Below are 11,850 nucleotides of genomic sequence, written 5' to 3'. Positions count from 1 at the left end.
ATTGCCTCTGGACTTTAAGCCAGCAAAGCCATCTTGGCCTGGGAAAAATGACCCGGTAGTGACCAATCAGTGTCCAAGGCCGAGGGCACACAGCCAGTCACAGACTGGGTATTTTTCAGACTCTGGATATTAGAGAAATTGAGAAACAGTGGTCAATGCCTGGATATAAAGCTGGGTGCTCCAGTTCCTTAGCCCCTGCCTGGAGGACTAGGGAGGGTGGTGACTGAAGGCCATGAGTCCTTGGGCTAAATCAGTAGCATGTATGTACAGCCAATGGGCCTTGGACTGCAGGGATGGGTATTAAGGGATGCCTTTCAATCAGCTGTTGGGGGTGGTGCTGAGTGTATGGCTTGGAGATCTCATATGGCTTTGGAGGACTTAAGAAGGGTAAAGATGAAAGCTATTATAATATTGCTCTCCCTCTACAGAACTAGAGTCCAGAACAAAATAGACAGTGACTTTCTCATGTCTCCCAAGAGGTTGAATACCTTGGGGCTCTTGAGAGGTGAGTGAATAAGGTACATAACCAGGTGTGCAACTTTGTAAAGAAGTAGTTTATTAAAACAAAAAGCCATAAAATATAGAGAAGGACTGCTGCTTAGAAAGTAAGTGATAGACTAACTAATGAACACTAAAAGAAATCAACATTTTCCCCCTCCATTCCATTTCAGGAAAGCAGAACATTTCTTAGTGATTTCTGCCACGTTCACACTCACGGGGAAAGAAAAGCAAAGGTCAGAACACACCTTTATGGCATAGTTGTTGGCCAGATATAAATTTGGGGTATCCAGAAGGCAGTGTTATGAACTGAATTCTTCCCCCGGAAGTCATAGGTTAAAGCCCTAATCCCCCAGTATTTGGATGTAGGGCTTATAAGGAGGTAATTAAGATTAAATGGTGTAATCAACAACAATAAAAAAGGATTAAATGGTAGCATAAAGCTGGGGCCCTAATCCAATAGGGCTGGTGGCCTTGTAAGAGTAACAGCCACCAGAGCTCACTCCCTCTCTCCAGCACATGTACAGAAGAAAGCCTATGTGAGGATGCAGCAAGAAGGCAGCCATCTGCAAGCCAAGAAGAGAGACTTCAATAGAAAATAACCCTGCTGACACCTTGATGTTGGACTTCCAGCTTCCAGAACTGAGAAAATAAATTTCTGTTGCTTAAGCCATCCAGCTTCTGGTTTTGTTATGGCAGCGTTAGCAAAAGAATAGTTTTGGTACTGAAAGTTATATCTAAGAATATGGAATGGCTTTGGAAATGGGTGACAGAGGCTGGAAGAGGTCTGAGGCACTTGTTATAAAAAGCCTGGATTGCCCTGAACAGACTGTTGGTAGGAATACAGACATTACACGTGATTATGGTGCAGTCTCAGATAGAAATGAGGAACATAATACTGGAAAGTGGAGGAAAGACAGTCCTTGTTATAAAGTGGTAAAGAACCTGGCTTGTGTTCCAGTATTTTGTGGAAAGTAGAAATTGTGACATGAGTGACAAATATTTAGCTGAGGAAATTTCTAAGCAAGGTGTTAAAGGTGCAACCTGGTTTCTCCTTCCTCCTTGTAGTAAAATGTGGGAGTACAGAGATAAATTGAAGGAAATGTTAAGCAAAATTTTGAGAACCAGAATTTAAGAGATTTGGAAAGTTCTCAGCCTATCCATGTTGTAAAAAATGAGAAAGCATGTTCTGGAAAGAATACTATGGTGTGGCTAGACAATGTTTAGGGGACTTCCTTGGTGGCACAGTGGTTAAGAATCTGCCTGCCAATGCACGGGTTCGAGCCCTGGTCCGGAAAGATCCCACATGCTGTGCAGCAACTAAGCCTGTGTGCCACAACTACTGAGCTTGCACTCTAGAGCCTGTGAGCCACAACTACTGAGCCCTCGTGGCACAACTACTGAAGCCCACATGCCACAACTACTGAAGCCCACATGCCTAGAGACCATGCTCCACAACAAGAGAAGCCACCTCAATGAGAAGCACGCACAACACAACGAAGAGTAGCCCCAGCTTGAGAAAGTGCGCACGCAGCAAAGAAGACTCAACACAGCCAAAAATAAATAAATAAATAAATAAAATAAATGAAGACAGAGAGCTAAGTTTGGAACCAATCAACCATCTCAGTAGAACTAAAGGTTACCTAGATGGGACAAAATGAAGGCAGGCTGTCAGATTTCTGGGATTCTACAAGAAGGGAGAATAGAGCTAACTATCTGACTACAAATACATTATCCATCAAGAAGAGGAAAGAATGACCCCAAAGGTGAAACAGAGACCAGCAGGTCTGCCATTTCCAAAACAGGCCGAGAGAATAAAAGTCTGAGGAGCCGTATGGTTCTTCCATGGTTTCAGTGGGCCATGTATCACCGCTGCCATCCCAGTGAGACCAGAAGGGTGGGGCTGTCACCCCAGTGGGACCAGAGGGCAGAGGACAGAGCCAAAGATTATTCTCAAGCCTTAAAAACTAACATAATTTGCCTTGCAAGGTTTTAAACTTGCTTGGGACCCAGGAATCCTTCTTTCCACTTTTAGAATGGAAATGTGAATTCTCTGCCTATCCCATCATTGTATTTTGGAAGAGAATAACTTGTCTGGTTCACACATTCACAGCTGGAAAGGAATTGTGCCAAAGGATGAAACGTACCTCTAGTCTCATCCACACTCAATTTAGAAGAGATTTAGGTGAGATTTTGAATTTAGAGTTGTTACTGGAATGGGTTAAGATGTTTGCAGCTGTTAAGATGGGGTGAATGTATTTTGTATGTGAAGAATGTGAATCTGGGGGGTCCCGAGGCCTGAGTTGTTAAGACTGAATTGTTCTCCCAAATTCATACATTGAAGCCATAACCTACAATGTGACTTTTAAAGGTAAATATTATGAGGTCATAGGGTGGAGCCCTAACCCAGTATGGCTGGTGTCCTCAAAAGAAGAGAGATACCAGGGAAGCACGCACACAGAAAAAAGGCCATTCAGGACTCAGCAAGAATGCAACCATCTGCAAGCCAAGGGGAGAGACTTCAGTAAAAACCAAACTGCCTACACATTGATCTTGGACTTCCAGTCTCAAGAACTTTGAAAAAACAAACTTCTTTAATCCACCACGTCTGTGGTATTTTGTTATGGCAGCCCTAGCAAATTAAAACACATTGCTAGCGCAAGAAGTAAACCATAAATCAACTGTCTTAAGATCACTGAAAGAATGCAACATTTTTTTCGACTGAATTTAAGGAAAGTAGAACATTTCCTAGTGATTTCTGCCATCTACACACTCATGGGGAAAAGAAAGGAAACGTCAAGAGAACAGCTCTTGTGGCAGGAGGTGATGGCCAGACTTGGTCCTCTTATGTCTGTGGAGGTGAGACTTCTGGCTAAAGCCACGACCGCACTCCCTGCACACATATGGCTTCTCTCCTGAATGGGTCCGCTGGTGTCTGATGAGGGCTGACTTGAAGCCAAAGCCACGTCCACACTCATCACACACACACGGCTTTTCTCCTGAGTATGTCCTCTGGTCAGAGATGAGGTGGGTCTTCCGACCAAGTCTTTGCTCACATACTCCGTACACATCAGCCTCCTCCCCTGAATGTGTCCTCTGGTGTCTGGTGAGGAGTGACTTGAAGCCAAAGGTACGTCCACACTCAGAGCACAGATAAGGCTTCTCCCCAGTATGCGTCCTCTGGTGTCTGATGAGGGTGACCTTCTGACCAAAACCACGCCCACACTCAGGGCACACATAAGGCTTCTCCCCTGTGTGTGTCCTCTGGTGGCCCATGAGGGAGACTTTCTGGCTAAAGCCACGCCCACACTCAGAGCACATGTAAGGCTTCTCCCCTGTGTGTGTCCTCTGGTGTCTGATGAGAGTGACCTTTTGGCGAAAGCTGTGCCCACACTCGGCACAAACATAAGGCTTCTCCCCTGAGTGTGTGACCTGATGACTGAGGAGCAGCGACTGCTGCCTGAAGCCACGCCCACACTCAAGGCACAAGAAGGGCCTCTCAGCTGAATGTGAGCTACGGTGTTGGAGGAGTGATGCCTTCTGGCAAAAGCCTCTTCCACACTCTGGACACACAAAAGGCTTCTCCTCCAAGTGTGTCCTCTGGTGCAGGATGAGGGCAATCTTCTGGCGAAAGCCTCGCCCGCACTCCTGACATACAAAGGGTCTCTCCCCAGAGTGTATCCTCTTATGGTTAGTTAGGGAGGATGTATACCTGAAGTGTCGCCCACACTCCCTACACATGTAGGGCTTCTCCCCTGAGTGTTTCCTCTGGTGTATGGTGAGGGAGGACTTCCGGCCAAAGCCTCGCCCACACTCCCTACAACTATAGGGCTTCTCCCCTGTGTGTGTCCTCTGGTGCTTGATGAGGTCTGACCGCTGGTAGAAGCTTCTGCCACATTCAGGGCACACATGAAGCTTCTGGAGGCTAAAGAGGCTTGACTTTGTGCTAAGTCCTAGTCTGTATTTTTCACACATGACTGCTCCAGATTCTGAGATGTCTGCCCCTGTCAACACTGCATCTGCCTCCTCAGGGATTATCCCCTGATCTATTCCTCCACCGCTGTTGCCTTCCCGGTCTACTGGCTGACCTTGAGATGGGCTGAAGAATGCCCTTGAAGTCCCGCTCAGCCGCAGACTCCCAAACACAGTGCAAGAGCCTTCTCTCTCTCCATCTTCTGCTTTATCACTCGAGCAGCTTGGAGCTTCTAGTAGGAAGTGGCTTCCTGCAGATGAACCTGGGAAGATCTGAGGGGGGTGACTGCAGAGCACATATTGATGGAGGAAATGTGGACTGGAAAAACTCACCGGGCAGGAGAGATGGGGCTGGAATTCTGTTCTTGGTTCTGCTGGAGAGAAAGTGTCGGTCAGAATCACCACAGGTACCTTGTGGATGGTAAAACTTGTCCAGCAGTCATTCCTCAGATGTTCCCACAACAAAGATTTCCTTCACAGACCTACCTTTCATCCCAGGATGACACATTAATGTATATCCTTTTACAACACATAAAACCCACACAATGAGCCAGCTCTAAATATCAGCCCAGCTTAAATAGTTTTAAGAAAGCATCACAGGCAGCTCTAGCCCTATAAATCGCTGCCATTAGAATTATACATCTGCCCCCAATACAATTATCTTACAAGCCACAGTCATTAACACTGATGTAAACAATATCTACAAATATATGCTTTTACTGAGAGTTAAACTGCATAACTTATTACAAATTTCTTTAGGGACATTTCCTACAAGAAAGGATGGAGTCAAAAAAGGGAGTCACTCCACCTAGAGGCCCCATGGTGGAGGCAACAGAGAGGACAGTTCAGAGACCTATGTGGGAAATGAACTGGAAGGTGTTTCCTCCATCCTAAACAAGTATTTCCTAGAGCATTATGCAGTGCATTCTCTATCTGGGAGTGTGAATTCAGCAGTAAACACAAAAACATAGTCTAGGCCTGCATCCCCTTAAAGGATTTTGACTCCTCCAAGACCTGCTTTTCTGCTTTTCACAGTGGTTTTTTTTAAACTGTTGTAAATGGAAAAATTTCCACCTAAAATAGCTCTAACAGATATCAAATTTGTATACCTTGCTCCACTACCTTGCTTCTATCCACCAGAAGCTGATGAAAAATACCATGAACCTTAAATAAACTCAGTATACCTGGCCTTTCCAGACCTACCTCTTTCTTCATCAATCAAAAAGTGAGATGTATTTTATGAACCGTCTGTAACACGGTGCAAACTACAGCCAACCATGTGTTCTGTAAATAAAGGTCTATTAGACCACAGCCACACTCTGTCTTCATGTTGTGTCTATGGCATCTTTCACATACAACAACAAAGGTGAGTAGTTGCAACACAGAACATAAAGGCTACAAAGACTAAAATATTTACTACCTGACCCTTTTACAGAAAACTACTCATTCCATCTGGTCTAAGAGGCTAGCTTTCAATACTAACAAGAAGAGCTACCATGAAACCCCTTCCTAACACTTAAAAACCCCTCAGCAAACTATTCACTAAATTTAGTTTGTTCTGTGTGTGTGTGTGCGTGTGTGCATGTGTGTGTGTTGCTAGACCTAGAAGCTCCTGTGAAATGGCCTTGATAATCACTCACAAGTGCTGACCCTGCTGGACTTTCACTGTGAAAGTCCCTTTCAGTCAGGGGTCCCACCATGGTTGGTCTCTAGTTCAGCTCACTGAACTATCAGTCAGTTTATTTTGTTAAGTTAGGCTGTCCACATTTTCAAAACTCGTGGCAGGTATGTACATTTCTGGCCTGCAGTTTCCAAGAAATACTTTGTTGTAATTCTAAAGTTCTGACAGCTGAGCTTTCAGTATTGCACTACTGTTTCCTTGTCTGTGATGGGGAGAGAAAAGCAGTCACTGCCTTCTCCTTGGCCTGTTTATACTCCCGCCTAGGCATAAAGTCTAAGGCCAGTGGTAAACAACACATCATTACAGGTGTGCTGTTCAGTGTCTTCTGTATAAAATATGGTGACTGATTTAAATAGTTAACGCTGCCCTTATGGGAACCATAGCCTCTAATATGACTACTCATTCATCATTTTTGTGCCTATCTAGTAATGTGGCAAAATTTAGCTAAAAGTGATTAAGAATTACAAAGTTGACTTTGGTTTAAACGTCCAGAAGTTCCTCAATAGAAGGAGAAATAAAAAATAAAATGTTACCAAGGTAATGCTTTTCAGTTAATCACAAAAATTTCCACAATGTAGAAAAAGTTAATCATTTTATAAATTCTTTTATAATCTACAGCTGCTCTCATGCCAATTGATTTTTCAGACAAGTACTTCAATAATTGTACATGAACTTAAACGTTCCAAAGGAAAAAGAAAATCCACGTCTAATGGCTCCTTAAAGAAATTTTGCCTTCTGCAGCTGCAGTTGTGAGGAAGGAAAGTATAGCAGTGAGTTAAACAAATGACCGTAGACAGTGGATTACAGCAGAAGAAAGAATGCTGTGCATTCACTGCTTTTAAACAATTTAAAGAATTTTAAGACTTGGTCCACAAATGTAGAAAGGGAATATTTTCAATATTAACCAGAATTAATCCCTGGAAATTAGACAACTTTCATAATATGCCATCTCCATGATTTTAAGAAAATATAAAAGAAATATTAGCATATGTGATGGTTAATTTTATGTATTAACTCCCCTGGTCACAGGTTGCCCAAACATTTAGTTAAACATTATTCTGGGTGTTTCTGTGAGGGTGTTTTTGGAAGACTTTAACATTTAAATGGAAAGACTGAGTAAAGCAGACAGACTGCCCTCCCTAATGTGGGTGGCCCTCATCCAATCAGTCAAAGGCCTGAATAGAGCAAAGGACTGATCCTCTCCCAAATAAGAGGGAATTCTTCCAGTCTAACTGCCTTCAAACTGGGACATGGGAGGGTGGGTGGTGGAGAGGAGATGGATGGGATTGGTTTTGTTTTTCCTGCTATCACACTTGAACTGAAACAGTAGTTCTTCCTGGATGTTGAGCCTGATAACCTCTGGACTGGAACTACACCATGGGCTCTCTTACGTCTTCATCTTGCTGACTGCAGATCTTGGGACTTCTCAGCCTCCACAGTTGCATGAGCCAATTCTTTATAATCTCATGTGTGTGTGTGTGTGTGTGTGTATGTGTGTGTGTGTGTGTGTACATACGTCCTATTGGTTCTGTTACTCAATAACCATAATACTGATTTTGTTACCAAGAAGTGGGTGCTGCTGTAACAAATACCTAAAATTGTGTAAGTGGCTTTGGAATGAGGTGATAGGTAGAGGCTGGAAGAGTTTGATGTACATACAAGAAAAAGCCTAGATTGACAAGAAGGGACTGTTGGTGGAAACATGGATGTTATATGTGATTTTGGTGAAGATTTAGAAAGAAAGGAAGAGAGCTAGAGAGAAAGCTTCCATCTTATTAGAGGATATATAAATATGAATAAATATTCTATAGTATGGATTTTCTAATGCTGTGCTTTTCATATGTAGAATAAATTCCACTTGGACATGGTATGTAATTCTTTTCAAACGTGGTTGGATTCAGTTTGGAATGTTTTTATCACTTGTGTAGGTTCATGGATCCACCACCAACTTAATTACTTTAATAAATGTACTATACTCAGATTTTGTCCCACCCTGTGTCAGTAGTATTTTTCAAGAATTCATTCATTTCATATAAGGGTTAAACTTGTTAGTATCAACTTGTTCATAATATCCCCTTAGTATCCTTTTAAAGTTTGAAGGATATGTAGTAATTTCCCTTTCATTCTTGAATTATTCATGTCTTCTTTTTCTTTTGATTAGTCTACATAGCAAAATATAATTTTGTTAATCTTTTCAGACGTTCAACATTTGGCTTAGCAAAATTTTCTGTTGTTAATAAAGTGTTATATTTCACAGATTTCTGCTCTTATTTTCATTATTCCCTTCCTTTCCCTCACTTTGCTCTTCTTTTTCTAGCTTCTTATTAAGTCACTGATCACAGACCTTTTCTAAAATAAGCACTTAAGGCTATAAATTTCCTTTAAACTCTGCTTTAGCTGCATCTCACAAATTTTTATTTTGCTGAGATGAATTTGAAAAGATCTTGGTAGTGGCTTGTAAGATTTGATACTGGTAAGATGTAATTTCTACCCCAAATTATCTATAGATACACTAAAATCTCAAACACTACCCAGGTTTTCTTTTTTTCTGTCTTTTTTTTTTTTTTTTTTTTTTTGCGGTACGCGGGCCTCACACTGTAGTCGCCTCTCCCTTTGCGGAGCACAGGCTCCGGACACGCAGGCTCAGCGGCCATGGCTCACGGGCACAGACTCTCCGCGGCATGTGGGATCTTCCCGGACCGGGGCACGAACCCATGTCCCCTGCATTGGCAAGCAGATTCTCAACCACTGCGCCACCAGGGAAGCCCCTTTCTGTCTTTTTTTTAATGAGAAACTGATCCTAAAATTTAAGTGGAAATGCAGAGGACCTAGACTATCCAAAGCAATCCTGAAAAAGAAAAACAAAAGGAGAAGGCTTATACTACCTGACTTCAAGACTTCCAGTGACCCTACAGTAATACAGACAGTGTGATTTGGTTTAATGATAGACACATTAATTGAAGGAATAGAACAGAGAGAGCATAAAAATAGAACCACACTTAGCCAGTGATTGGATTTTCAACAAAGCAATCCAATAAGGGAAAGACAAGACTTTTCAACAAATGATGCTAGAGCCACTGTGTATCCATATGAAAAAGAAAAATAAACCTTGATTCCTGCCTCATGCCATACACAAAAGTTAATTCAAGATGAACTGTAGACCTAAATATAAAAGCTAAAACTATACAGCAGTTAAAAGAAAATATAGATTATCTTCCTGACAGAGGAAAATTAGACTTCATCAATATTAACTGCTCATCAAAAGTTATTGTTAAGAAAATGAACAGAAAAGTTTCAGACTGAGAGGATGTTTGCAAAATGTACAAATGACAATGGACTGGTATCCAGGATTAATAAAGAACTCATAGAACTCAATTATAAAAAGAAAACAATGCAGAAAAATTGGAAAAAGATTTGAATGTATACCTCATAAAGTAAGGTATATGATACATATTAATGGTCAAAAAGCATACAGAAGGGCACTGTCATTAACTGTCAGCAAAATGGAAACCCCCATGAGACTCTACACATCCACCACCAGAGATAAAATGAAAACTGTCGGGGAAGATGTGAAGTGACAGGAACTCTCATGTGTTTGTTGTTCATGGAAGTGAGAAATTGTACAACCACTCTGGAAAAGTTCTAGTCGTTTCTTATAAAACTACACATACAGTAACCCTATGACTCAGTGTACTGAGTTGAATATTATCCCACCAAAATTAATATCAACCTGGAACATGTGAATGTGGCCTTATTTTGAAATAGTCTTTGCAGATGTAATCAAGTTAAGATGAGGTTATACTGGATTAGAATGAGCTTTAATTCAATGACTGGAATCCTTACAAGGGGAGGGTGATTTGGATACAGAGACATATAGAAGGAAGAAGCCTATGTATCCACAGAGGCAGAGATTAGAGCGATACAGCTACAAGCCAAGGAATACTAGGGATTGCCAGCAACCACCAGAAGCTAAGAGAGACAAAGAACAGACTCCATTTTAAAACCTCCAGAAGGAACCAGCCCCTCCAGTATGTTGATGTTGAACTGTGAAAGAATAAATTTCTTTGTTTTAAGCTTCTAAGTTTGTGGTAATTTATTACAGCAACCCTAGAAAACTAATATAACCCTAGGTATTTATCCAAAGGAAATGAAAACAAAGGTTTACCAAAAACAAACAAAAAATTCTTAGCACAGAATGTTAATAGCAACTTTTTAAAAATGATTAAAAACTGGAAGCCATCAAGGTGTCTATTAAGGAGAATGGATAAACAGTCATATATTCATATAATGGAATGCTATTTGATGTTAAAAACAGAACAGACTACTGATGTATGCAACAACATGGATGAAGTTTAAAAACTATACTGAGTGAAAGAAGCCTTACAGAAAAAAGGACATATTAAATGATTCCATTTATGCAAAATTGTACGGTGGGCCAAACTAATCTATGGTGGAATAAAATCAGAACAGTTGTACCTCTGAGGGGTAGGAGCAGGGGTTTACTGGGATGGGCCACAAGGGAACTATGTGGATAACAGTAATGATCTGTATTTTGATAAAGTTTGGGTTTTGGAGGTATATGCATTGTTTGAACTCACAGACTAGTATAGTTAAGATTTCGCATTTCCTTTTAAGTTAATTCCACCTTAAACAAATAAACAACTCTAGGTAATGATATGCATGCTACCCATTACTCCTGGGGCCAACCACCTTTCATGGGGCCCACTAAGCTGAGATGAGCTGCCAGAAGTTGGCCCTTTTAAAACTGCAGTGTCTGGAGATGCTCAAGTGGACACCCTGGACCTGAGTCCATGGGTCCCTTCCTGCCAACCACTCACATGAGCTAACCCAGGAGGAGACTCTGCCTTTCCTCTCAGCACTTGTTAGATCGTCTTTGCCAGAACCATTTGCTGGTCAGATCAGATCTTAAGACACACTCATATCTGCCAGCCACTTGGGGATAAAGATCGTCTGAGCAGAATGAGTAGATGCTAAGAACATGCCATGAAGACCTCACAAAATGACAGCAATAGCCACCCATGAACAGGGACTCATAAGCTTTTTACCTACCCATGGGGAGAACACAAGTCTCTTTCTAAGAAGAGTAAATCCTTGATACAGTGCACTTAACTCAGATATGCTCGGCTACTCAGTTCTTCCCAGAGAGGAACTGCTTGCACTAAACTACTTACTCTTACCAACTAAGGAGATACTGCTAGAAATTTATCAGAATGGCTAAAATAAAAAATAGTGCTGGGATTTCCCTGGTAGCGCAGAGGTTAAGGCTCCGCGCTCCCAATGCAAGGGGCCCAGGTTCGACCCCTGCTCAGGAAACCAGATCCCACATGCATGCCACAATTAAGAGTTTGCATGCTGCAACTAAGGAGCCCGTGAGCCGCAACTAAGGAGCCCACCTGCTGCAACTAAGACCCAGTGCAACCAAATAAATAAATGTTTTTTAAAAAATAGCGTTAACACCAAATCCTGGCAAGAATGCAGACAAACTGGACCACTCAAACACTGCTGGTGGGAATGTAAAATGGTTTAGCCATTCTGGAAATGAGTACGGTACTTTATTATAAAACTAAACATATTGATATATTTATATAAGCCAGAAACTTGCACTTAGGGGCATTTATGCCAGAAATGAAAACCTTACTTTCACACACAAACCTATACACAAATGTCCATAGCAGCTT

At 41.7% G+C, this 11,850-nt stretch overlaps 1 protein-coding gene across 2 annotated transcripts in view; it reads right to left on the bottom strand.

Annotated features, from left to right (window-relative positions):
- Nucleotides 1-525: 525 nt before the first annotated feature.
- The window catches only part of ZNF169 (zinc finger protein 169), a 52,819-nt gene continuing 41,494 nt past the window's right edge, over nt 526-11,850 (bottom strand). Inside the window, exon 5 of one of the 2 annotated variants that reach the window (XM_067041163.1) lies at nt 526-4,841. In XM_067041163.1, the coding sequence (XP_066897264.1) occupies nt 3,295-4,841 (1,547 nt within the window). In that variant the 3' untranslated portion in view covers nt 526-3,294. Of the gene's footprint in view, nt 4,845-11,850 lie in introns of both variants that reach the window. The other variant, XM_059071759.2, reaches the window with a different exon arrangement.

Source organism: Kogia breviceps, chromosome 8 (assembly GCF_026419965.1).
Source record: "Kogia breviceps isolate mKogBre1 chromosome 8, mKogBre1 haplotype 1, whole genome shotgun sequence".
Classification (NCBI taxonomy): domain Eukaryota; kingdom Metazoa; phylum Chordata; class Mammalia; order Artiodactyla; family Physeteridae; genus Kogia; species Kogia breviceps.
The sequence above is the reverse complement of the archived record's forward strand: the minus strand, read 5'-3'. Positions and strand labels throughout refer to the sequence as shown.